Genomic DNA, 26,393 nt, shown 5'->3' with positions numbered 1-26,393 from the left:
TTTCTTGTTCCTTGTTCATTTTCTCGCCTTCGAGTCAAGTCGATCCGCCTCTCAACCTACGATAGAGCAGTGACATGCCGCTTATTGCATACGATAGCTTGTGGAACCTGTTTGCCTTGTCGATTTGGAGTCAGTGGGTCGTCCTGAGGCTAGATATACCGATACTCTCGACCCAAGTACCGGTAAGCCCTTGTATCCGAAGTGTCATAAAGAAGAAGAACGACGCCAGAAGCAGCTGTCGTCATCTCCCGCTCAAGCGTGGAAGGTCTGTCCTCTGTCTTGCAGGCACATGGTATTAACTGTAGTAAGATGGTATATATGCGCCTCGGGCGGTTCCGTCAGAGGCTGAGATCTCGACATCCAGTTCCGCAAAGCAAGGGCTGTGCTGGGGTGTTGATTCAAAAGAGGAGAGAAGAGTGTCGAAGAGGCGGTTTGCCAATAAAACAGTAAATCACTGTCGATGATGACTCCATTGGGATCGCGATTGCAAGATGCAGGCTAATCATCCACTCCAGTTGGACGGTGGTGAATGTCTTGGCTGGCTGACCAAATGATGGATGTTTCCTCAGCAGGGAATAGCGGTACCTGACGTCAAAGTACCTTGAAACGAAAATCAGTCACTTTCAGTTAGACCTTTCCCCAGCACGTTTCTAGCCCGTCGCTTCATACCAGAAACGTATTCGCATCACCCACTTCTGTCCGCTTTAGCGCTCTTCGGGCTTTCACTTTGGGCTGTGGTCATCTTCCGCTCCGGGGCGTTCCCTAACCAGGCGCGCGTTTCCCTTTTCCCTACCAATGTTTCCACTGGTCTTCGCGTCTCTGGCATGTTTTGTTGGCTTCCCTAGGCGAGACACCGTCACCAATATATGTCCTTGTTTATCTCTGTGAACGATCGTCGCGTAAATAATTGTGTTTCAGGTACCTAATCAGTTTGTTTTAATGCGAGCCCTGCGACTGATACTAGGCCGGAGCTGCATGGTATATACATAGTGCTTTTTCAAAACAATAAGGAAAACATTCGTGACGGGATAAGTTAAGGTAAGGAAGGTGACAGGGTACATCGAACTCGAGGTACCTACCAGGTTTCTGGCACGCTGAGAGACAGGACAGGCCTTTTTGGGAGGAACCAGCCCGGCAAGCTGTCAATAATCAATCCACTGACACACGCCCACACACTCTTTCCCTCTTACGTACCCCACTCATTCAACCCGCCATGCTTTGTTATCCAATCAGGGAAGGTTCTCACCCACTTGCCCACTTTCAGAGGCCCTCACTATCGCTCATCGCCCGTCTTCGCCTCGCATCTCTCTCATCGGCCGCCTTGTTCACTTTCTTTCTCTACGTCTCCTTGCACAACTCTCCTTCAGTGCTACATCGTCATTACTGTCAACCATTCTCACGGATACATTGGCTCATTGTCATTTCCCCAGAATACTTGCCTTAAAATCGTCCTTTCTGCACGCTATTGTATTGCCGGTTCTCGAGCCTCAATTCTGTTTGTTGCATTCCTCGCCTAAGCCACCCACCGCCCACAGCGTAAACCAGCCCACCCAGTGCTTGCTTCTTCATTCACTCACCTCTCTGCCCTGACCCGGGGGAAAATATCAGCTCTCGCCACGTCTCCAGCCACACATTAATCCATCTCGCCCCGATATGTGCCTTTGGCCCAAGGCTGTTGCGACATCGAAACCTCGAAATTGATCGCATGTTGGATCATATCTGCATTTGATTATTCCAATTCTCTGCTTTCCATCTGCCTCTATGGCATCGGACGCTTCCGCCTTTACCGCGATCGACCCCCCGCCCGCAACGCGCGCAGAGGCGACCCCTCCTGCTATCATCCCTTCAGACGACGCTGCTATCAGATTGCTCAAACGGCCTCGTTCACCGTCACCTTCATCGCCGCGCTCTCTCGTCGCGCAGTCGCAGGGACTCTTGGGACTTGGATCACCGGCCAAGTCTGCCCGTTTGGCACTCGCGTCGAGTATTTCTCCGACGCCTTTGACCGCGGCAGCTGCCCTCGAGGACGAGCGCCGGCGACGCGAAGTTGACGATCACGACGACGGATTACGGGCCCCAGCACCCACGAGCGACAATCCTAGCCATCGAGTTCTAACTTCCCTCATGTCTGGAGCGGTTCAGGCTATGAGCCGCCCTGCTGACGCGCCTCAGCTAGCACCAACAGCTGCCATGGACCCATCTCCAAAGCCTACAAACCCGGTGTCGCTGGCGCAAACTGCGACAAGTCAGGTCGATGAGCATGGCGCACCAAGTCCACAGAGCACCAACAGCCTCGTTGGGGTCCCTGTCACCGAAAGCCCGACTCCGATGGAAGTGGACGCGCCTAAAATTGATCAGCAGCAGCATCACCAGTCGTTACAGCAAGTAGTCGGGCAGGAAGAGAGGCACCAGCCTGGATCCCTATCGTACCCTGGCTCTCTTCAGGCTACGGGCAACCTGACAGAAACTCCAACTCGAGGCATGAGCTTTCCGATGCCTACCCAAGGCCAGACATCTCCCACATCATCTGGGTCAAAGAAGCATAAATGTCCTTACTGCAATACTGAATTTACACGCCACCACAACCTCAAGAGCCATTTGTTGACGCATAGCCAAGAGAAACCATACGTATGCACGGAATGCCAGATGCGTTTCCGCCGCCTGCACGACCTCAAGCGTCACGGTAAACTGCACACTGGCGAGAAGCCCCACGTTTGTCCCAAGTGTGACCGAAAATTCGCTCGCGGCGATGCGCTTGCTCGTCACTCTAAGGGCGCTGGTGGCTGTGCTGGGCGACGATCCAGCATGGGTAGTTTCGTTGATGACAACGATATTGAGACCGGTCTTGGCGAAGCTGATGAATCGGCCATGTCTGGACTTGCGTACGATAACCCCGAGGAAGATGAACTGAGACGCCAAAGTTTACCAAGCATCACCGCCCAGCATGTTGTAGGAGCACAAGTTGATGGCTACAACACCCATGCTCGCACATATCCACCACCTGGTGCTCGACCTGGGACTGGGGGACTTTATCCCCCCAATGTTAACCAGAACCAGGCAAATTCCAACTCTTCTCAGCCTGTCGCCAACAACATTGCGGGGCATAATTCTACCGCGGGAATCGCATCCGTTGCGGCCGCCAACGCGAACATGTATTCCCAGACTGGTATTACAGAGTCTCCAAAACCATTGAGCCCTGGATTGCAAGGACATGACTCCAATAACTTGGCGCGCCAGCGCTCTCCTAGCTTGACACAGCAGCTGCAGCAGGCGCAGTTTGGACGCCGAGCATCGGATTTGCAGTCACCGCACAACTCGCAGCCCCGACCCAAGCTTCCCGGCTTGTCGCATCCTGAATTCGCGGCGCCCGGGTCAACCGGCTTCTCTCACACCCGAAGCGGCAGTGGCGCGCAGTCTATCAATGACAGTGGAAACATGTTTGCTCAGAGTGATCCGAGTGTGTGGGCGTATGTTCAGGCGCTAGAGGAGAAAGTCAAGACGCTTACAGATAAGGTTTCGACGCTTGACCATGTCGTTGCAGATTTGAAACAACAAATGGAAACACGCGATGCCGCCGCCGCGGCTGTCGCCAAAGTATAACACAGCACTGCATTACACTCATTCATGAGTGCTTCCGTACTGCGTTACTATATACCAAAGCACACTGAGACGACCTTCGTTTTTTTTCACCTTGAGAAGTATTTGGCACGGTGCTCAGGGAGGCGTTTATGGGACATTGGGACACGCTTTTTTGTTTTTCCTTTTCTGTTTCTGTGGAAGGTAGGGACCTCCACGCTAAAAGAACGGGGCACGGTCTAGTCATGATTATCCCATCATAATTTCATGTAACATATATTGTTGTTTTGTCCAGATACTGTGCCTCGTGGCAGCAAGGATTCATGCGCTAGTACAGGTGTCAAAGAGTTGTATTTTTCAGAGTGGAAACTTTTTATATAGAGAGTCTAACTCGTCGAGGGCCACGAGCTGTTACTAGAGCGAACCTGGCAAGCGATTAAGTTCTGTCTCGTCTGGTGTATGTTGTGTGTTTCTTGTTATTTGTGGCCAACCGAGGCTGATATGGAATTTCATGGTTCCTAACGGGAAGCAGGGCGCTGACTGGGGGACAATTAATTGGGGACTCTGAGACACAGTACAGTTGACACCAGACATTAACTAAGTACACATGTACTCCGTAGGAACATGGACGGAAGCCATTAGTAATTTACGACTACCTATGCTCACAAAGCACTAGTTACAATTCAAAACCAAGGCTCAACCTACTACCTACTTACCTAGGTACCTACCTACCTTAGTCAAACACACGTTGAATCATGCTAAAAAGAAATATATACGTATGTACTCCGCACCTTATCATCAAACCTTCCATTGAGTTACCTTAGTACGAAGGGACTGTCTACCAAGTTAGGTAGGTAAGGTACCTAACTTGTGTAAAGGAGCGGCAAGTGGATACATGAACAAACTTCGCTCCCCTGGCCAGATCAAGATCGAAGCTTCTGATTTCACGTGTCAGACATGACCTATGGTTGGTGCGACGTCATCACTGGCACTTAGCTTTTTCCATAACACAAACACGAAAGCGGTTTCAGGTTCCACCCTCTCCGTAAGGCGATATCATGGCGGCTAATGCCCGTGTCATAGTCGCCAATTGAAAAATTCCGTTCTCTTTCTCTCTCTCGACATTGCCAATATATGCACTTCTTCTTATATCAATATCTGATGTGACTGTGCTTGTGACCAGCAGTTTCTCGTGCAATTCCAAACATCCCCGAGACCCCCTCGATATCCCTCCGCCCAAGGATCCTGCTTTATCACGAAGCAGCAACATTCTAGCTGCCCTGTGTATCATGTCGAACCCTGTGGCTGACAGTGGTGTTTCCCTCATTAACGGTAAGCCCATTCATTCATGTGCCGTTGATTTGTGCCGTTGATTTGTGCCTGCTTTGGGCCCTTCATACGTGCGTTGCGTTGTAAAGCAAGCAAATGGTGATGTGATAGCTTGATTGCTGATATATTGAGTTGATGGGTTCTGCCTCGTCGACTTACGATTTTCCCAGAGACTTACTGACATACTTCAAAGAGGCTCATCCTTCTAACGCAATTAAAAAAGTCACAACAATTCCTAATCCGGAAAACGAGCATCCGGTCGAGCCGTCCCATTTGCAGAATGGAGACGCTGTTGAAGCTGTATGTATTGAGCCCACCGTCTTCAGATCATCAAAGAACCTGTATTGATCACTGTTGACAGAGAGATCCGGAGCGCCCACAGTTGCCTGATCGTGATTTCGAGTCGAGCATCTCCACGAGCAACGCCGACTTTGACGATCTGATGCTCTCTACAAACGGTGCGCCTGATGGCAAGCTGAATGGAGGAGCCCCGAGCGGGACTCCCAATGGTACTGGAAAGAGCTATGCAGCAGCAGCAGCTAAGGCGGACGAGAGAGACGGCAAGGAAGAAGATCCAAACAACGGCGAAAAGAGCTATGCCGACGTTGTCGCTGATAGAGATGTGGATAACTCCAGCAGACATGACCAATGGTCCTATCCCGAGCTCCCCATTACCACTCATCCTAAAAGTATTAAGACGGGGAGCTGGCGTGCGGGAGGCATCCGTTTCGCGCCATTGCGAGTGCCCATGAGGCGACGGCTACAGACTGCAGCTGTCTTGTTTCATTGCATGTCTATTGCCACATTTGTCTCAGCCTTCTGGTTGATCTGCGCCAATCCGCTCGCTTGGCCTATCATTATAATTTATCTGGTCCATCTTGCTCTTTCAACTGCTGGAACCAATGGCAACCTGTCTTACCGCTCAGAATGGGTACGAAGCCTCAAGCTCTGGAAACTCTTCACTGGATACTTCCCCATGAAGCTGCACAAGACGCACGAACTGCCGACCGATAGGAAATACATCTTCGGGTACCATCCACATGGCATCATTTCCCATGGAGCCTTCGCCGCCTTTGGCACTAATGCTCTTGGGTTTCGCGAACTGTTCCCTGGAATCACCAACACACTCCTCACCCTCGACTCCAACTTCCGTCTCCCCTTCTACCGCGATTATATCATGCTTCACGGTCTCCAGTCAGTCTCTAAGGAATCAATATGGAATCTTCTCTCAAAGGGTGGTCCTAGCAATGATGGCCGAGGCCGCGCTGTTACTATTGTTGTCGGCGGTGCCCGCGAATCGCTTGAGGCCCAACCAGGAAGCCTTCGGTTGATCCTCAAGAGCCGAAAAGGGTTTGTCAAGATGGCACTTCGTACCGGAGCCGATTTAGTTCCTGTTATTGGATTTGGAGAAAACGATCTCTACGACCAGCTGAGCCCTAAGACACACCCCCTTGTGCACCGAATCCAGATGATCTTTCTCAAGGTTTTCAAGTTTACCGTGCCAGCTCTCCACGGCCGTGGTGTGCTGAATTATGATGTTGGTCTCATGCCTTACCGCCGCCCCGTTAACATTGTTATCGGACGGCCGATCCGAGTTGACAAGGCTCATGGACCTCAACCAGGCCAACAGGATATTGATGAGCTGCATGAACGTTATGTTCAGGAAATTGAGAAGTTGTGGGATGCATACAAGGATCAGTTTGCTGCCGATCGCAAGGCTGAGTTGGAAATCTTTGCCTAAATTTTCTCTTGTTTGTTGTTAAATGCTTGAGGTGGTTATATATTGGTTGTCAGGTCGACAACGATCGGAGTTGTGCTCAAGGTACAGGCAGAATTGCGTGGGATTTCGTATTTTGATTGTAACAAGGATGGTCCGCATGTCTTTTTTTTTGTTCTTTATGTATTTTCGAAGCTTCTATCGTACTATCGTACCTATCCAGTAAATTTACTCTCATTCACTGATTGCATGCATGTACCACGTATTAATGTTTCTTTCCACGGGAGGTTGACCAGGTTCTGCATATCTACTACACAGGCACGTGACTGCGCGCATCGAAGAGAAAGACGGATCACGAGAATCGCGTCATGCAGTGTCGGTCGCTCCTAAGAATTGACCTCCACTCTAATTCATCCACCAAACTACCTGAGCTGGGTATCTATCAAGACCCCCAAAACGTTTCCGGCGTAATTGGTAAGCCGGCTATTCTGTATAGGATTCATTTTCACCGGCAATGGCTCGTACGTCTCTGCGCAAAAAGCAGGCAGTTAGCTACAACGAGGACCCTGGTGACGAGATGCCCCAGGTGACTAAGGCTGTAGCGGCTGCGACTAAGGTCATTCAGAAGACTAAAGGTGCAGTTACAAAGACCGCAACTGCAAAGGCTGCATCTGTAAAGACAGTAACGAAGCGGAAAGCCTCGCCCGAACCTGAGATAGCCTCCCGAGCTCTAACGGCGAAGACGACCAAGAAGCGCAAAACGAAGGCAAAGGACGAAGATGCGATACCCTTGGCAGATAGAACGGACGCATCATCACTCAAACCTGCCATGAACATTGGCGCTCACGTCAGTGCCGCAGGAGGTTAGCCTTATACTTTATTTCCTTGGTTGTATCTAGGCTAAACGTTTCCCTCCAGGAGTACAGAATTCCGTCACAAACGCTGTCCATATCGGCGCAAACGCTTTCGCACTTTTCCTCAAGTCACAAAGAAAATGGACGAACCCGCCTCTTGACCATGAAGCTAAGAACCAATTCATCTCAATGTGCAAAGAACACAGTTACAGCGCAGGCGAACATGCCCTTCCCCACGGCTCGTATCTCGTCAATCTAGCGCAGGCTGATGAGGAGAAGGCGGACCAAGCATATAAATCCTTTCTAGATGACCTAGAACGTTGCGAGCAGCTGGGAATCCGCTTGTACAACTTCCATCCTGGATCAACCGGCGGAGATGCTAGGCCAGCAGCCATTGCACGTATTGCCGCGCAGCTTAACAAGTCACACAGGGCTACCAAGACGGTGATCACGGTCCTGGAAAACATGGCTGGCAGTGGAAATGTCATTGGATCAACCTGGGAGGATTTGAGGGACATCATTGCCCTGGTTGAGGATAAATCTAGAGTTGGTGTCTGCATTGACACCTGCCATGCCTTTGCAGCTGGCTATGACCTGAGAACACCAGAGGCATTCAGTAAGACTGTCAACTCTTTCAACGACATTGTTGGTCACAAATATCTCAAGGCCTTCCACTGCAAGTATTCGATCTACATCCTTCCTTTCTGCAGAAGCTGACATCTTTTAGTGAACGACAGCAAAGCCCCCTTCAATTCCAACAGAGATCTCCACGCCAACATCGGCACAGGCTTTCTCGGCCTTCGCGCCTTTCACTGCATCATGAACCATGCCCCATTCGCGGGTATGCCTATGGTACTCGAGACGCCCATTGATCGGCTGGGCGCTGACGGGAAATCTGTCGAGGACAAGAAGGTCTGGGCTAACGAGATCAAGCTCTTGGAGCGACTTGTGGGCATGGATGCGGAGACTGAAGAGTTCAAGGGCCTTGAAAAAGAGTTGCAGGCCCAGGGGGAGTCAGAACGGAACAAGATACAGGATCAGGTTGATCGTAAAATGGCCAAGGATGCCAAGAAGGGGACTAAGAAGGGCGGGAAACGGAAGAAGAAGGATGATTCTGATGACGAGAGCGAGTAGATGACTTCAATTGGTTACTAGAGCATGTGTAGCGAGTCTGGCTCATGAAGAGGATTAGGAGCCAACAGTTGGGTGTAATATAGTAAGTATCATACGATCGTCTCTTTAATACTGCACATGGCTATGGCAGTCATCGCCCGTTATCTGGCCTGAAGCTTGCTTGAGATAAGTAGGTTTCCTGGTTAGCTATAGCGGTCACTCACTGCATGCGAAAAGATTCACCAAGTGACAAATGACGAGCAACTTCTCATGAACGCAGACATAAACCGATCAGTATTTCCATCGCAAGGCTCATCCAGATCTATGATACTTTCCAAAGGGGTATAACTGCTCACGACCATTTATCTTCCAATGAGCAAGAACCGACACATGTAGAAAATGCTCAGGCAACCAACGCCCCCTCTCTCTACCAATGTCCAACGCCAGGCCTCGAAGAACGATAACACCACCCATTAGTCACTTCTACTTGCGATTCTTGCCAAAAGTAGCTTCAAGCTTGCCCATGACACTCTTGAGTCCAACACCTCTCTCACAGTTGGCCCCCAGCCAGGTTTCCATCCTCCCCCTGACATTCCTCATCGACTTAAGCACAGGCATCTTGCCACCATCCTCGCCCCCGGCGGCTGCAGCAGCTCCAGGGTTCAGTAGAAGCTCGAAACAGTCGGACCAGAGTTCAGTCTGCCAGTATCGCTTGAGGCTCTCACGGATCTTATAACGTCGACCAGACTTGCCGAGTCCACCTTGGTCACATCGTACAGTCTCGATGTACTTGCCAAAGAGGAGCGTGTGGATTGTGCCGGCGAGGCCGTGGTAGTCAATCTGCCATGTCCATGGGCGGCCCTCTCGCATCTCGGCGCAGTCTTGAGCGCTGGTTTTCCAGTCGGCAATGAACTCAACTTCGGGTACAAAGGCGCGCATGTCAATACCGCGACCAAAATCAATAAGTACAACTCCTCGCGACGACCACCCACCACTCCCATCAGCCTTCCACTGAGCTGTTAGGGTCTCGTCATCGGATAGTGCGTCCAAACGTAGCAGGCAATTGTCAGCTTTGAGATCTCCGTGCAGAATACTCTTGGAGTGAAGAGCCTCAACGGTTCGCAGAAGCTCGATAGTAAAAAACATTGCCAGCTGCTCATCCATGACGGCAGAAGGTTCAGCTCGGAAGAAGTTGACGACATCTAAAAGGGTGCCATGGGGATGGTAAGGCAAGAAAAGAAACGCTTCATCTTGGAAGAGGTGCATCTCATGCGCATAAGACAAGGAGGCAGAAGCACGATGCTGAGGGCCCAAGCGAGTGTGAGCCAGACGCATCATATGAAACTCCCATGGTGTAGGTGGGTTCTCCATCTTTAAAGCCTCGATGTCACTGCGATGGCTAACTGCGAAAGCACCCTTGCCCATGGTTGGTATTGCGTTTTCATCGTTCTCATCAGCTTCTGGAGCTGAGTTCTCAACAAGATAAACAGGTGCGAATGCCCCAGCACCAAGCTCTTTCTTGATTGTATAGATTGAAGGAGTGCCAGGGAACTCGACCACTACAGGAGCAGTGACAGGTCCCGTTTTATTATCGCCTGACTTGTTTGCCTTAGCCAGGGCCTTGGCAAACTTGCGGATCTCAGCCCCTCGTTCATATTTCTCATGTCGATGGTCATGGAAGCCAGAATACGAGCTCAATGGGGGCAGCATCCTAGAGATGATCTCAGAACGAACTGACTCATCCACAGGGTTACACTGAGCATCCTTGATAATAGGACCCCTTGGAGCAAGAGGCTTAGGAGGGATTGCTTTGCCCAAAGGCCCAATGGATTTTGGAGCAAGGGGCGCGGACATCTTGGGGGCTGGAATAGGATCGTTGACCATCTCTCGAAGAGGGCTGCTCAGAGGTTCTGAATCCGAACTCCCCTCGTCCTCTTCGTCAATAGTTGGAGAATTATCCTTCTTAGAAGGTGTCTTGTATCCACGCCGCTCCATAGTCACATCCAGAGACACTTCAGTCCTCTCGGTGATGGGAGTCATAAAGGGCAGTCGATTGTTGGCCACCTCGGCCGGATCTCTAAATGGCCGAGTTGGGGGCTCGTAGTCTTCAGGTGGGATAGGAACGAATGTTGTACGAGCTGTAGGAGGGAAATCTTCAAACATTGGAGTTTCAAGCTCCTCGGCATCGTCAATTTGCTCTTCTCCAGTTCCCATTTGTGGACCAGTGTTGTCGAGAGCTCCAGATGACCCCTGACCAGGTCCTGGGGTACCTGTATCGATCAAATCAGATCCTTGTGTCTCATTTCGTTTTGTGCCTTCGTCACCATCCTCTTCTCCATCAATATGAGGAATGTGTCTTCGAGTTGAAAAGTCGGACCATTCACTAACACTCTTAACATCAGACGTCTCATCGTTCTCATCTTCACCGGGCTCTATATGCCTTGTGGTGCCTGTGCTTTCTGCATCAGTAGTGTAATTATCATCACTCTCATAATCGTCATCATCTGCGCTCTCTTCCTCCTCTTCCTCCTGTCCAGCAGGTTTCAGGGGTGCGTTGAAAATATCATAAATATCATCAGTGGCAGCCTTAGTATGAAGTGTCATGGTAGGCTCAGAGGTGTTCTTCTTCTTGAGCTTTGGTCTGGATGGCGAGTCAAGCTTTGCTTTGACTATTCAACAGTCAGATGATTGTACGATTCCCGGGAACATGGTGACTCACTGATCTGGGTCTCGTTGACCTCTATCATTTTCTTCTTCTTACCGCCTCGTGGCCCCCGATGTTGTTCGATAGTCTTGCCATTCTCGTCATACTGTACAGTGTCCTTGTGAACTGCCAACTTGGTGGAAGAATCCTGATGGATAACCAGCTTCTCAACTGTGTCTTTGTGAATGGCCAACTTGCGCACAGGATCTTGATGGATCAGTAGCCTCTCCCCTGCTCCTTTGCTGATTTCCTCGATCTCGAGGGGCATGACAGGCTCAGGAACGAGGTTCTCGTCAAATGTTTCATCCTCCCAACAGTGGTCGAGCCAGCCTCGGCCAGCAGCCATAATCTCCTCGAAACTAAGCTCCGTGCCAATCTCTTCAGGAGTTGGGTAGATAGCAGCAAGGTCAACAAAAACACGCTCCTTTTTCCCAGTTTGCGGATGAACGGAAATTTGATGCTTCGATGGAACAACCACGATATTCTGTATTTGCGAAAGAGACTATTGAACCATAAAAAACCATAACCATACATTAGTCCTATGATCATCAACATGTGGGCAAGCCGGGAGGAAGAACATCAACTTACCGGATCCCTAAATACTGACATCTTAGGAGCCGTACTCTTCTTGCCACCAGCTGGCAGTGTCTCACCCGCCCAGGGCTTGGCTTCCACCGCATTCTCCTTCCTTCGGTCTGCCAATGAACCGATACTGTCCCACCCTTTTGAGCCCGCAGTCATTGAGGACATGGCAGAAGGTTGGGCTTCAGCGTCAGAGAAGATTGCCAGCTTCGACTTGGAGGGTTTGCCAGCTCCACCACTTGAAGGTCTTACCGCTTGAGGATCTGCTGCTCGCGCAGCAGCGAAGGGATCAACTTTAGCAGCAAGAGCTGGCCGCATAGTAGGTAATGCTGGGGATGAGGGTTCGTTCATGGCATCCGGCAGCTGGGCAACACGCTGCTCAAACTCCTTGAACTTGCGAATAAGTCGCTGAACAGGTCGAGCCTCGCGCTCAATACCCAGCTTGTACACTTCTTCGGCTTGTGCCCATCTATTCGCTCCCTCAAGCCAAGCGGCATATTCCTCATAAAATAATGCGAGCGACTCTCCTATCCCATGTCGCGACAAGAACATGTACGTCTCGCGGGGTGTGTCGGAGAAGAAGTGGATGTAGTGAACCCAGAGTTTGAGGTATCGAGGGTCGTTTTTGTACTGCGCTGAACCAATGAAGGTTTTGGTTGCACGCTCGAGAAGGGTGTGCAGTTGTGATTGTGGTGTTGCTTGCGCTGAGGGGTAGGCGTCTAGGGTCCATCGAACATAACGTTCAAAAACGTCAAGAGGATCGTCTGATTCGCCGATGTTTTCAACTTCTTGTTCGAATTCGGCGCGAATGCAGTCGTTGACATTGCGCGTGTCCGAGGGGGTCGGCGTAGACAGCTTATGGAGTGGCGATGGGGAGTAGAGCTCAGCTAGCTTCTTAGCAGAACGACCACCAGGTAAAGACTGAATATTTTCTTTTTGTCCTTCGATCAAGTCGAAGTCAATCAGATCTCCTGAAGCTGACATGGTGAGTTAGTATCTCCTCTAGCGAGGCGTTTGCTTCGTGTAAAACACTCTCAGGGGTGTGGTTGTTGTTAAAAGACCAAACGTTTAAGTGGGATGGTCGCATTATTATTGTTGACAATAATGCACCAATAGACTTGTTGCTGTAGAAACAGCCACATACAAGCCACATCGGAACACAAACATCCCTCGTATCAATGAACAATGCCTGTAGTTACGGAGAAGAGTCTGATCAAACAGTGCACCGTTGAAGAGGCAATTTTCCAAATTTATGTAGCTAATCCATAAACTACCATGCTCATAAATTACGCAGATGAGTAGACCTAATTTGTCTAAGTATTGAGTTATTCTCTGCTAGAGGAAATACACAAAGCACGAGGGGAAATGAGTTTGTTGAACTTCAATCAAAGGTTCATTAATTGATCAGTTTGCTTTTACTATTTTTGCCTCTATTACTTTCAATTTGCCGTTCTGGTATATGGTCTCACGCGCTCCCAGCTGAGGACCCAAAGGCATCATTATCATCACAAGGCTTTTGTTCCAAGTTTCAGTCTGTTCCCTTTTACAGATTAACAGACTTGCGGAAGTTAGCACCAGGGTAAATAGCCTGGTCACCAAGCTCCTCCTCAATTCGGAGAATTTGGTTGAGCTTGGCGAGACGCTCAGATCGGGCAGGGGCACCGGTCTTGATCTCGCCAGCACGGAGACCAACAGCAATGTCAGCAATGGTGACATCCTCAGTCTCGCCGGATCGGTGAGAGACCATGACGCCCCAGCCATCAGCGTAAGAGTCCTTGGCAGCCTGGATGGACTCGGTCAGAGTACCAATCTGGTTGACCTTGAGAAGAAGGGCGTTGCAAGACTTGAGCTCGATGGCCTTCTTGATACGCAGAGGGTTGGTGACAGTCAGGTCATCGCCAACAATCTGGATGTCCTGGGTCTTGGAGAAGTAGCTCCAGGCCTCCCAGTCGTCCTCAGCGAAAGGGTCCTCAATGGAGACGATGGGATACTTCTTGCAGAGCTCGGAGTACAGGTTGGCGAGCTCCTCGTATGTGATCCACTTGGTGGGGTCGGATTCGGGGTTCTTGAAGTCAAGATCGTACTTCTTCTCCTCGACCTTGTAGAACTCGCTAGAGGCGACATCCATGGCGATCTTGATTTTGCCGGTGTAGCCAACCTGCTCAATAGCATCGGTGATAAGCTCGAGGGCCTCCTCGGCAGTCTGGATATCGGGAGCAACACCTCCCTCATCACCGACATTGCCAGCGGATTGGCCATATCGCTTCTTGGCCAGTCCCTTCAGGGCCTGGTAGACCTCAGCACCCTGGCGCATGGCCTCGGTGAAAGTGGGCGCTTCACTATAACCGCGTTAGAGAAAAAGGAGAAGCTTGAGAGGAGCGTATCGAGATACGTACGTAGGAACGATCATGAACTCTTGGAAGGCGAGACGACCGCCGGCGTGGGAGCCACCGTTGAGGACGTTCATGAAGGGAACGGGGAGGACGTAAGGCTTCTTGGTTCCGGCGAGGTCGGAGACGTGAGCGTACAGAGGAACGCCCTGCAATAAGTGGTTAACTGAGAAATTCATAGTATGAAACTCATATGTTTGAAGCTCACCTTCTCAGCAGCACCAGCCTTGGCGACGGCCAGAGATACACCAAGAATAGCATTGGCACCAAGCTTGGTCTTGTTGGGAGTACCATCGAGCTCGTTAAGGAAAGCATCGACAGCGGACTGGTCCTTGACATCGAGGTTCTTCTCGATAAGAGCGGGAGCAATGACGGTGTTCACGTTCTCGACGGCCTTGGTGACACCCTTGCCACCCCACTTGGACTTGTCACCATCTCGGAGCTCGCAAGCCTCGTGCTGACCTGGATTATCATGAACTTAGCGAGTGCATACGGACAATAGACGAAGGGGGTCGGGACGAACCGGTAGAGGCACCGGAGGGGACGATGGCACGGTGGAGGCCAGTCTCGGTGACGACGTCAACCTCGACGGTAGGGTTTCCACGGGAGTCGTAGACGGAGCGGGCGAAGACCTTCTTGACAGCCATGTTGACGGGCGGTATGTTTTCTAGGGGTCGTTGGGTTAATTGTTATGCCTTTAGGGTAAAGGTATGAAGGATGAAGAGGGAGAGGGAGAGGGAAAGGAAGGGGGCGGGGAGATGAAGAAGTGAAAGAAATTATATAGCTGGTTGGGAGTGGAAGGTTTGACCGATGGAACGGCCGGCGCTCCAACGGCCAGTGCCATGATAGAGCTGAGCGCCGGGCAACTGGACAATAACAGTGCCAGCCAGTGCCAGGAAAAGTCACTCAATGAATGAGTGGGTGAAATATGCCTCAACGTTGCCCAGCCCAAGCCAGCCCAGCAACGGAGAGTGGTTTGTTGTTGCTCATCACAGCCATACCAAACCACGCCAAATCAAACCAGCTCATAGCATTTTTTTGGTGGGGGTTATTCTAATCGGTGAGGGGATGACAGAAGGTGGAGGAGGGGCTTGGAGGGGGAGGGGGGCCAGCCCAAAGAGCTTTCTAAGGCTCAGGTTGCTCTGCTTTGCTGGTGTGCGGTTGCTATTGCTGAGGGGCAGTGGAGGGGTATGGACATTGATAATGGCTGTGACTATTTTATCTCGATTGAGACTCACCTTAGGTAAAGTGTTTATGTACGAAATGTAGGTATGCAATTGGAGTCAGCAGGACCTGTCTAGAGGCAAAAGAGAAAGATGGTAAGAGGATAGATAAGAGGTATTGGATGCAAAGAAGATGAGAAGGAAGAGAGAGAGAGAGGGAAAAGGATGACTACAGGAGGGGAGCACAAGGTGTTTATGAATGGTTTCTGGAAACCAGAGGAAATCCGTCGATCCATTAAAAGCCAAAAGTCAAAGCTCATTCCTCAAATGGGAGGCCCAGCCCAGTCAACGGTTGACACGAGAAAGTGATGAGATGTACGTAGCCTCCCATCTCCCGTCTTGTCTGTCCCGTCTGCACGATCTTCCATGTCCCTCTCACCAAAAATTACCTGCAAGGTGGGGTCCGATTGACCTTGGAGGGGTGAAAATGATCTCACAAATCTCACCCTGGCCAATTCAACCCAGAGGAGGGGTCCAAAAGTCCAGGTCTATTCTCCCCTGGACTGGGCTCAGGTCCCACCCGACTCGACGAAGCTTTGTTACAATCGCCTAGATCCAACCATCCCACATTGCCAAAAGCCACCTCAATGGTTCGCCGCTCACCTCGAGATCCATTGACAATAAGATTCCTGTAAACGACCGACAAGAGAACACGCCAGGGTCCCAGTAAGCTACATGGGTTATTTAAAGGACGTCAAACATTGCTACTCCCTGTGTGTTAGATCGGCGTTGGCATTGGGTGATTACTAGTGATATGGAATTTTGCCGCCTTAGCATGCTATATTTCACGCCCGCCGACACAGCGCCGCACCAAGACCGAGAGGAGACCAGAGGATGGAAAACAGACCGAGGAATCATAATCAGTGTGATGACGAGCATAGTCCACCATATGCGCCTCCACACACATTCGTTAACCCTCTCATGTTGCTGTGCATAGCATCATCTCCACGTACAACAGTCCATTACATACAGCTCGATGCAGGCTCATGTTTCGCTCCCGTTGATTCCCGGCACTGCGGGCTCATGTTGCCCGTCGTCCGCCGCATCGCTGCCCCAGACTCGCCGTGCCGGCTCGAGGGCGTCTTCCGGTTGGACGATCCCCGTCCTGATCGGAAGCCAGGTTCACCAGTTGCAACAAGAAACGAGACAATTCCTCCCCAGTCCCAGAAGGCTGCATGTTGAACATGGTGCATAGCGGCATGGCCATTTATTAGTGTAGTTGAATAGCGGCTCTTACAACGCCCTGCTTGCAGGCTTAACCATGTTCCTACTTTAATCGGGCATGTCATTCCCATAAGACACTCTCAGAATCGCGTTGTGCTTCGCTCAATTGTCGGTCAAGGCTCCAGAGTCGGTCGATGAAAGTTGATATGTTCTGATAAACATGGATGCTGATGGAGTGACCTGAGTCCGTGCCTATCAGCATCTTATGGGAATCTACAGCCAACAAGAGACCGGAGCCATCCCACCCCCCTCGCATCTGAGTGGGAAGTTGACATTTGAATGCTTGTAAGGCCGAAGGCGTGGTTTGATACTGGAGAGCGCGATATTAACGCAACGTAAAAACATGATCTGACTACAATCACATCTGGCAGTCTCTACAATTAGCCCGAAACAATCATCATGCGTTGTTGGCCCGTGGGTATCGGTGGGTATCCACGAAGCGACAAATTGATTCATCTCAATGTTTTATCGTTATCGACATGCTATGACAGCCTCCCATTTTCAACTGAGTAACCCTTGTTCACATAATTCAAGATCATAATGCTGTCCACCCGTAACGCCGTATGTAGCAACCCAAGTCCATCGCCAGCTTCCGTCACCCTAGAACCGCTCCTTCATTCGTGCCGCAACCGTTCGGAGGTTGCCGTATACCTTGCCAGGCGGCTTGCCGAGAATCAGGCTCACAACTGACTCCCGAGCAAGGTGGATGTTCTTGAATCCACCCAGGATGTGAATCTTTGAATCAGCAAGCACGATTCGGGTTCTACTGGCGTTCTCTATAGCAAACTTGGTCTTTCCATCCTTTCCAGCAATTCTTCCAATAGCACGGGCCTGGCTGTCGCCGTGCATTGTTCGCACATCCTTAATCTCGAAAGTTTGGATGTAGAGGTCGTCGAGTCGCAGCAGTGCGATGGCATCGTCCACGTCGAACCCGAGAGTAAACGCCTTGACGAAATCTTCTCCTTTTTGCAGTGCCCCAGTGTCAGTGGTATGCTTCGATGATCGCAGCTCGACTGTCTTTCGCTTGATGTTCATTCGACATTGTAGCTTGAGGTGCTCGACCAGAGGAGGGTAGATAGAAGTCCATGACTGTTTCAAAGGTGTCATTCGGTGAGGAGGAATAGGGATCTTGCGAGTTTCCACACGGGTAACTGGGTCCTATCAACGTTATTAGGGTCATTGAAACTCTGCATGATGGTGTGGGAGTCTCACAATATCTCTGGCAGGCGCAAATCGAGGCCGTCCTTCCTCATCGATAGCCATTCCATTCTCGTTGCTCTCCTCCACAGGCACGAGAACATTCGCGTCGGTAGGGAGAGCGTCAGGCGCATCTAAAAGGAACTCCTCATCGTTCTCTGAACCAAAATCAGATTCTGTTTCCACGATTCTCTTGTTTCAGATTTTTCTTCTTTTCATACCTTCAACTGGGAGCGGAACGTCCACAGCGGGCGGGGCATCCTGTGCAGTCTTCAGAGCGGTCGGTGCAGGCATCGTGAATAATGAACGAATGGCTTTGCTTTGCGATAATCTCTTGCAATGGGGTTCTAGGGCTGTTCTCGGGGCAAGTATATTATGTTAAAACTTTGGTCGCAGAAAATTCGTCCAAGTCAAATTCACACACTTCCAAGGGTATCAAAGGTTGGTTCGGTGGGGGGCGTTGGTGACTTTCGAGCAAACTGATCAAAAATTTGTGTGGCTTATCGTAGCTTATCGATTGGTTTTCTGCCTTCAGTAGCCAGGCGCGTCATGGAGTGACTTTTCCAACCAGAACCATGGAAGTGCAGCTTTGGATAGCATTTGCAGTGACGGAATCTGTCGTTCATTAACTCCGACAAACTCCTCCTCCGTAAGAGTAATCTTGCTTTTTTCCTAGAAACTACAACAACAAAGTCCGTTTTTGGCCCCGACTTCGCCCTATTTACGCTCTCGGTGTCGTCTTGTTTTGCAGTTAGGCACCATGATGCTGGAATGATGGCCAAGGGTATCCCCTCTTCTCTGATCGGGCGTTGCTTTGGTATCTGCTTCAATTCTTCTCCAGCAACAGTCTCTTCGGTCACCATACGTCCTCTTGCAGAAATCAGTCGGAAATTGTCATTCTTACCGACAACAATCGTGCTTTCAAACACTCGATTTATTCATTCCCACCAAAAATGTCAGACTTTTGATCCAATCCCAGACAATGGGTTATTGCCTGTCACGCCAGCCTCTTCATTGCGCCATACAATTCAACCTCGAAAATCTGTTTCCGAGCGAATAATTCCTCTTATAACGCATACGTCAACTCGTAAAATATCCCACTGGTCATATTGGTCATCGAAGCCATGGCAACAGCAACGATTGTACAGTGGTGGTGGTGGTGGTAGTGGTAGTGGTCAAAGTAATGGATCAAAATGCTCTTGCGGCAAGGATATCACAGGTGTTTCCCCCACACCAGCTAAAACAACAGAAGATCTGAAAAGGGTCAAGGCTTCGACATTGAACGAAACAAGCAAAGATGCTCTCAGTCAACCCGGGAAACAAGACCCTACAGGGTCGGATTCCGAGCCAGTCTCTTACATGTCCTATCTACACCTGCCGAGAATGCCCCATCGGCCAACCAAAGAGGAACTGCTCGAGGCCGCCAACGGCTTTTGGCAGCGACTCAAGGTTCGTCTAAAATGGGTGTCGATTAGAAGTATGAGACCGTGGAATATTGACGAATGGGGTGCTTTTGTTTCATGGTTTCTTTTCGGCCACCTCGCTTGGATTATCGTCGGAACAACCACATTCTTCTCCCTGATCATTTTGTCAATCAACACTGTTGTTGCTCAAGGTATGGTAGTGTGTTTCGCACGAAGGGTCTACATGCTAACGTACACCAGAAACACTCGCGCAATGGGTAGGTGACTATTTGACGCAGTCTGCTGGCGTTACCGTTGTTTTTGAGTCTGCTATTGTTCCCAAGTGGCGTGATAATGTTATCTCTTTCCGCAACGTTTTTGTGTCCCGACGACCTGGCCAAGGCAACGTCTCATCCGTAAGCAAAGGCTCATCAGATGCTGCCGCCGAGGCTGCTGCTGGCCGCAAAGCAGATGTCGTGGGAACGTCTGAAACTGAGGACGATGGAAACTACACTCAATTTGACGTCACCCTTTCAACAGTCAATGTCACGTTGTCATTCCTGAACTGGTGGAATGGCAAGGGATTGCTGAAAGATGTTGAAATCAAGGGTGTTCGCGGTGTCATTGACCGAACTTCAGTGACATGGCCAGCCGAGGAGGTCGATCCTCTGTCATATCGTCACAAGCACCAGCCAGGAGATTTTGAGATCGAAAAGTTCAAGATGGAGGACCTATTACTCACTGTTCATCAACCGGGCGGGTTCCGGCCATTCTCTATCAGCATCTTCTCTTGCGAGCTGCCCCAGCTTCGCAAGCAGTGGCTATTTTATGATTTCCTTTCAGCCAACCACATGTCAGGGTCTTACGACGGTTCTCTGTTTACGATCCATCCCCGACAAAGCCACGGCGTCGTACCCAGTGGTAACGGCGACCCAGAAGCTTCGGTCGGTTTTGGTGATCCCAAGGCGTGGAAAAAGTTCAGTCGGCTCCGAATTGATGGTTTGAAGATAGATCATCTCAACCGCGGTGTTGAGGGGCCTTTTGGCTGGATATACGAAGGGAATGTTGATATTGTTGCTGATGTCATGTTTCCCGCTGACACCGACGAGAGCATCACCAAGGTCATGGCCGACTTCTACGATCAGCTTGAAGAAATCGTCGACACAAATAGGCATCGCTTCATGCGCAACATCCAAGAGCAAGGCCCTGCTCTTCTTACATCAGGGCACCTTTCAGACTCAGCTGGAGATATCCACGGCGAAGAGCCAGCCGCCGAGCCACAGACAAGTGAGGATGAGCGTCGCTACCTCATCATGGATCTCCGGATCTCCATGAACGATGTCAAAGCTGCAGTCCCTCTCTTCACCAAGGATATGTCATACGTCAATCAGGCACTGGTTCGTCCTATCGTTGCTTATATCAACGCGAAGAAGACATATATACCAATCAATTGCCGTATCGTGAAACGAGCCAGCGACTTCGATGGTAGCTGGTCGATCTTTGACTGTGGTCTAATGAACGATATGTCAGCGGAGACATATGATGCATTTGCGAATGACGTCGAAAACCAACAGAGCCGTGTTCGGCGGTTCAAAAAGGTTGGCTTCTGGACCTTGTCGCTTGCGGTCCATGCCCTCTTTATGGGAATGGCGGGCAATGTGGTGTGAGTTCCCTGCCACGGGCTCCTGCTCTGCTCGAGTATAAACAGAGCATGGTGTTCGAATGACGATACGTGTGCGACTTTGTATATTTTATCGGCGTTGTGTAAGAGCAATGACTCGTGTAAAGGAAAGGCGACAAAGGCGTTAAAGATTGGAAAGTTTGTGATACGGCTGATGGTGACTGGCGTTGGTGGAATTCTATATATGAACGATGAGGACTCGTCCGTGATGTTACTCTACTGCTTGATCGCTTATGGGAGCAACACGATGGGCGTCAGCTGATGAGATATCCTTGCCGTAGTGGCAGCCTTCATCACATGAAATAGCTTAATTGCCTCCGGTATACGAACGAACATGATCTATGAGCTATGCAGACCAGATTCAACAGTGTTCCATTTCTTCCAGTGTATTGCAAAGTGCCATCTAGTTTTTATCTAACGAGTTCTGAAATGAGACACTAATCAACATATGCCTCAGATGCCCATGGCGTCTGATCGTCAAAAGCAATTCCATATACTAAGCCCGTATGAAGAGTATGTTTAAGAGCACGAGATATGCTCTATGAAGCTGGTTCTGCATCGTTCCCATGTATGATCCTTGACGCCCTCTACTCTTCCATGTATTCATCATCTTTTGAGTCTAGGGCACATCCCTCTCCGATCCACCACCCTCTCTCTCTGCTGCCCTTCTTATGTCCGAGCACCCAAGAAGCCTTCATGGCTGTATCTTGAAACCACAAAATGTTTTTTTTTTTTGCGTCAACGGCATGTCTTGAGTCGCCCAGCTCGGCGGACAGTCGACTCGATGGATAGGGGGCAGATAGGTATGAGTTGAAATGGGAAGCTGCGGTTTAGCATCTGGACGAAAGCTACCGTTGCTGTATTGTTTAAAAACGCTTCACATAAAGTCATCACTGGGGAAAAGTCAGTACAGTGTCTCGGCGCCTGTTTCGAGGGGGCACTAACTCTCCAAAATCATCAGCATCCTCATAAGTCGTGGTGTCGGCGGCGTTAGCGCGACCAGTAACCAGCGACGTCTTCGTTTTAGCTGCCTTTGTCTTCTTGCCTCCTTTATCAGCAGCCTTCTCCTCTCGCATCTTCTCGTTGCCCAGAGCAGTCATCGTACTGGCCAGCTTCTTGATCTGTTCGCTGGGCATATCCTTAGCAAGGGCCTTTGTGAAATCCTGGAGAAACAGGCTGTAGTGGGCATTCTTCGAGTTGGCTGAGATGATAGGAGTAAGAGTGGTGCGAAGAGTCTCGAACTGAGCCTTAGTCTTGGGCTGGAAGAGAGGCAGTTTGGAAATGTCGATGGTCTTGGTTGGGTCATTGGAGTCGACGACGACAGTAGCAGGACGGGACTTGGCACGGCCGGCGCTGATACCAATATCTCCAAACATGTCAGCGGCGTGTGCGAGATCGGCTTCCTGTTCGGTACGTCGGAGTCGCTCGCGCTTCTCAGCCTCTGTCTCTTCATATTCCTCAACATTGGCGGCACCGGCTCTCTGTTGGGCACGCTCGGCCTGGTGTTCAGCAATTCGCTGGCCTTTAGGCTTCTTGGCTGCGGCAGCGGCTGCTGCAGCCTTCTGCTTGGCCTCGGCAGCCTTACGCTCCTTCTCACGCTCGGCCTCGGAGTCGTCATCTGCGTCCCATGAATCTAGAACCTGTTGATGGGCAGAAAGGTGTCAGCGATTCGAGGGTCAACGACACCTACCAGGTTTCGGCGCAATACTTACGTCGCCATCGTCCTCTTCGTCGTCAAACTTGCGTCGAGAAGCGGCACCGGTACCGACAACGGGGGAGCCGGAGGAGCTGCTGTCGTCGCTCTCTTCGTCGTCTGAATGAGTTTGTTAGCTATTTATGGTCTTTAAGGGCGTCGCTTGCCGTGCAAGCATCAAACCCAACGACCCCGCAAAAGTCCATTTTGCTTGAGACGTCACAGTGGTCTATGGGTTCCAGACTGCTGTTTGGAAGGTGTTTATACGTACCCCACTTCTTAGGAGGCATGATGTCTGTTCCTGGCAGTATAATACGGTATCGCGTTTGGTGGTTGACAGAGTTGAAGTAGGGTGGATTTCTGGGGTGCGAGGATGTGTGAAGGGTAAGTTTTGTGTGAGTTGTGCGAGTGTGGGTGGGTGTTTGATGCTGCGGTACAAAACGGGTCGAAGACGGATCTTGAAAACAAGGAACAAAGCAAGGGAGCGTAAACGGAAAACACGAAAGGGACCGGATTTAATCCAATATCCTGGTGTTTATATAAGTATGTACGCTACGAGAAACGCTTCTGTCTAACATATACTTTTCACAGATCTATAAAAACTACAGTATTTGCTTTTCAGGCAGAAAGCCTTTACTCCCAACCAGCGTATTTAAAGTGGGATGGAGGGGTTGTCGATCTAAAAGGAGGGGCAATTTTTTAGTGTGAAGGTTTTGGCCGATAAAAAAAAAGAATTGCTACACTCTAAATTCATTTCAACAGGAACAAGTCAGACTTTAGTATAACAATCATATCCCTCCAAATGACGGCATAATCTACGACTAGGTCTCTCTACGCTAGGTATTCTTATTGGTTAGTACTTTTAATATTGTAAACTCTGAAATTACCTACAATCGCACTTACTTCATCCAGTTCTACAGAGGTAGTGAGGAAGAGGGGCTAAGTCCCAGCCCCGAAGCCATGCTATTTTCTCTACAACACTGTAATACCTTTCTCACCTACTATTTCTCGAAACATTAGAGGTATGTGTCACTACCTTGATATCTCTGATGTTATATGCCATCGCGGAGGTGACAATGTCTCGGTGTTCTGTTGTAGTAGACCTTCATCATAACTTACCCGGTACCACTAACAGCCGTTCTGCGTAGCTCTTTTATAGTAATATACTCCATGAGGTTCCTTACCTTTATGCACTATGATTTGCACAGATATCATGCATTTTAAGTATTAAATATCTTATCTAGGCTGAGTAAGGATATAATGATGAGAAACATGGTGTAATCCGCCCCTGGCCACACATTCTTTTGCGTGGTTCGATAATACGGGATATATACATTGGCCTTGGCAACAATAACCAAGTCTCTTACATTTACCTCACAGATTAAATGTGCTCATCGCACATGGATCAGTACACAAGTTCAAACTGAGACATATCAGGTGTTGTACCCTCCACATGATATGTCAAGCTTCATCATTATTAACAAGGGAGAATTTGTCGAGCATCACTGGGACTAGACCACGATGTATCCATGTAAGTCAAAATCTTCGCATCTCCGGGTATACGAGGATTCACACAAGCAGCTGACCACAGGGCCTTTGGTTCACCCAATGGATAACTATCAGCATCCCGAAAATTCCCCCGTGAGTTTGATGACCACTGTATACCTAGTGTTGGTATCGAGAAATCCCGATACCAGCTGCTGGATCCGCATCAGACCGGCGTTTAAAAAATGCCCCTAGATTACCTTAGGTAGTGAGCAAGTTTCCAAAGTAGTCAAAATAATAGGACCGTTTATAGCACGTGCCATCAGCCTCTTGATGTCAGATTGCGAGTGATTCCTAAGCCAGGATTCATGATCTCCGCTGCAAGTGCTGTGTAAGTAGTCAACGCCCGAGTCCTCCCGACGAACCTCACTCACTTGGCGGCGAAACTTTTGAGCCGCTACCAACCTATGACGGATCTTTGTCAGGTTCCCGATTTAGGTCTTCGGGAAGGTCTTTCTAGCGCTTCCACTGACTGTCCCGAATGCTTGGGCCCCTGCGGACATCGTAACTGACAAGGACTTCGGTACGGTTACTCGTCTGAACAGAACTTCAACAGCCTGGCTGGGTTAGACTTTGGCAGTTGGCCCCGGTTATAGTTAGCGGCGGCCACGGTGTGCCGCAGATGCCGCTCACCTTGAGTACTGGTCCCGGTCTGTCTTCGTGCAATTCCCCTTGGTAACGTCTCTTGTCAGCAATCTCACGCCGAATTAGAACGGCGTTTGGACATCTTGCTGATACAGAAACCAGACTTTTCTCGTTCTCAATTGGACCCCTGGGGTATGCTGGGGATGGCGTCTGACACGCAGACAGGCCTCTCTGTAGGCTTATCTTTGGAATATATATAAAGGTTCAGTTGGACCTCCTGAGGCAGAACCTTCATCATACTATCTTCGTACCAAATAATCAACTCGATCAATGACAAGCTGAGGCAGATACTTGCAATAAGTATACCGTATACCAAAGACGCCATAACTCTTGCTCGCCCCAATGTTGTCATTCCAAATTCAGCACAGCCAAGCTTCACGGCAGGCAGCAAAAGCTGCAGCACTTGGTCTTGCTCGAACAATATCTTCTTCTCCGTCTCTGGTGAGAGCACCTATAGCTCTTCGAGCCGGTTGTACCGTTTCCCAGCAACACCGGCTCTTCTCATCGACACCAACGCACCAACTTCGTGACTTCTTTCCGGTCAAAGAGACACCACATATCCAGACGACCAAGCCAGCCTGGCCACACGAAGGCTACACATATGATGAAATGTTGGCGGTCGAACCCGCTCATCGACCTCCCAGGACAGTCGGTGACTATACAGCCTGGAAAATTGTCCGCTTTGCCAGATATTGCATGGACAAGGCTACAGGTATGGATCGTGATCAGAAATCCGACAAGACCAAGCCGACTATAGCCATCGAGGCTCAGAAGCCACTCACCGAGGCTCAATGGGTAAGACTCAACCCACCTGTGAAACATGTCACGAAAGAATAGACTGACAAAGACAAAGCTGATTCGATTCATCTTCCTCGAGAGCGTGGCGGGAGTTCCCGGCATGGTTGGGGGCATGTTGCGCCATCTCGGCAGCCTTCGACGCATGAAACGAGATAATGGCTGGATCGAAACACTCCTCGAGGAGAGCTACAACGAAAGAATGCATCTCTTGACTTTTATGAAGATGTGCGAGCCTGGTTGGTTCATGAAGATGATGATCATCGGTGCTCAGGGAGTCTTCTTCAACAGTCTGTTTGTGTCCTATCTGATCTCGCCCAAGATTGTCCACAGGTTTGTCGGTTACCTTGAAGAAGAGGCTGTTCACACCTATACTCGTTGCATCAAGGAGATCGAAGATGGCAACTTACCCAAGTGGAGTGACCCCAGTTTCCAGATACCCGACATTGCTATCCAGGTGAGTACTTATCGATACTCGTATAACAAAATATTCAATATTGATACTTCTCTAGTACTGGAAGATGCCAAAAGAACACCGTACGATGAAGGACTTGATCCTCTACATCAGGGCTGACGAGGCCACTCACCGAGGAGTAAACCACACACTTGGTAACCTCAACCAAACGGAGGACCCCAACCCATTCGTCAGCGAATATAAAGATCGTGAGCCACCCAAGCCCGCACTGAAGCCCACCGGCTACGACCGCGTCGAAGTCATCTAG

The 26,393-nt window shown here is 49.9% G+C and overlaps 9 protein-coding genes across 9 annotated transcripts; 5 read left to right on the top strand and 4 right to left on the bottom strand.

Moving 5' to 3' along the window:
* Positions 1-1,761: 1,761 nt before the first annotated feature.
* On the top strand, positions 1,762-3,600 carry FSUBG_7312 (transcriptional regulator CRZ1; the record flags this gene model as incomplete). Its single annotated transcript, XM_036685605.1, has 1 exon — positions 1,762-3,600. One exon carries the CDS (start codon positions 1,762-1,764, stop codon positions 3,598-3,600), a length of 1,839 nt encoding a protein of 612 aa, XP_036537180.1.
* Positions 3,601-4,865: 1,265 nt separating this feature from the next.
* FSUBG_7311 (Diacylglycerol O-acyltransferase 2A) lies at positions 4,866-6,646 on the top strand (the record flags this gene model as incomplete). The annotated part of the gene is made up of 3 exons (XM_036685604.1): positions 4,866-4,908; positions 5,099-5,205; positions 5,267-6,646. The coding sequence occupies 3 exons, from the start codon at positions 4,866-4,868 to the stop codon at positions 6,644-6,646; spliced, it is 1,530 nt and encodes a 509-aa protein (XP_036537179.1).
* A 490-nt stretch (positions 6,647-7,136) lies between these two features.
* On the top strand, positions 7,137-8,610 carry FSUBG_7310 (AP endonuclease 1; the record flags this gene model as incomplete). The annotated part of the gene is made up of 3 exons (XM_036685603.1): positions 7,137-7,469; positions 7,522-8,092; positions 8,204-8,610. The coding sequence occupies 3 exons, from the start codon at positions 7,137-7,139 to the stop codon at positions 8,608-8,610; spliced, it is 1,311 nt and encodes a 436-aa protein (XP_036537178.1).
* A 462-nt stretch (positions 8,611-9,072) lies between these two features.
* FSUBG_7309 (BUB kinase) lies at positions 9,073-12,859 on the bottom strand (the record flags this gene model as incomplete). The annotated part of the gene is made up of 3 exons (XM_036685601.1): positions 9,073-11,258; positions 11,309-11,777; positions 11,882-12,859. The coding sequence occupies 3 exons, from the start codon at positions 12,857-12,859 to the stop codon at positions 9,073-9,075; spliced, it is 3,633 nt and encodes a 1,210-aa protein (XP_036537177.1).
* A 559-nt stretch (positions 12,860-13,418) lies between these two features.
* On the bottom strand, positions 13,419-14,912 carry FSUBG_7308 (enolase; the record flags this gene model as incomplete). The annotated part of the gene is made up of 4 exons (XM_036685600.1): positions 13,419-14,214; positions 14,272-14,414; positions 14,474-14,727; positions 14,789-14,912. 4 exons carry the CDS (start codon positions 14,910-14,912, stop codon positions 13,419-13,421), a joined length of 1,317 nt encoding a protein of 438 aa, XP_036537176.1.
* Positions 14,913-17,312: 2,400 nt separating this feature from the next.
* FSUBG_7307 (pre-rrna-processing pno1) lies at positions 17,313-18,203 on the bottom strand (the record flags this gene model as incomplete). The annotated part of the gene is made up of 3 exons (XM_036685599.1): positions 17,313-17,870; positions 17,925-18,067; positions 18,131-18,203. 3 exons carry the CDS (start codon positions 18,201-18,203, stop codon positions 17,313-17,315), a joined length of 774 nt encoding a protein of 257 aa, XP_036537175.1.
* A 1,089-nt stretch (positions 18,204-19,292) lies between these two features.
* FSUBG_7306 (MDM31-mitochondrial Distribution and morphology) lies at positions 19,293-20,979 on the top strand (the record flags this gene model as incomplete). The annotated part of the gene is made up of 2 exons (XM_036685598.1): positions 19,293-19,524; positions 19,574-20,979. 2 exons carry the CDS (start codon positions 19,293-19,295, stop codon positions 20,977-20,979), a joined length of 1,638 nt encoding a protein of 545 aa, XP_036537174.1.
* An 891-nt stretch (positions 20,980-21,870) lies between these two features.
* Positions 21,871-22,976, bottom strand: FSUBG_7305 (translation initiation factor 3 subunit J; the record flags this gene model as incomplete). Its single annotated transcript, XM_036685597.1, has 4 exons — positions 21,871-21,886; positions 21,939-22,633; positions 22,706-22,806; positions 22,958-22,976. The coding sequence occupies 4 exons, from the start codon at positions 22,974-22,976 to the stop codon at positions 21,871-21,873; spliced, it is 831 nt and encodes a 276-aa protein (XP_036537173.1).
* A 2,242-nt stretch (positions 22,977-25,218) lies between these two features.
* Positions 25,219-26,393, top strand: FSUBG_7304 (alternative oxidase mitochondrial; the record flags this gene model as incomplete). The annotated part of the gene is made up of 3 exons (XM_036685596.1): positions 25,219-25,671; positions 25,730-26,128; positions 26,184-26,393. The coding sequence occupies 3 exons, from the start codon at positions 25,219-25,221 to the stop codon at positions 26,391-26,393; spliced, it is 1,062 nt and encodes a 353-aa protein (XP_036537172.1).

This window comes from Fusarium subglutinans, assembly GCF_013396075.1.
Source record: "Fusarium subglutinans strain NRRL 66333 chromosome Unknown NRRL66333_c0000092, whole genome shotgun sequence".
Taxonomy (NCBI): Eukaryota; Fungi; Ascomycota; class Sordariomycetes; order Hypocreales; family Nectriaceae; genus Fusarium; species Fusarium subglutinans.
This window is presented reverse-complemented; position numbering and strand designations above follow the sequence as displayed.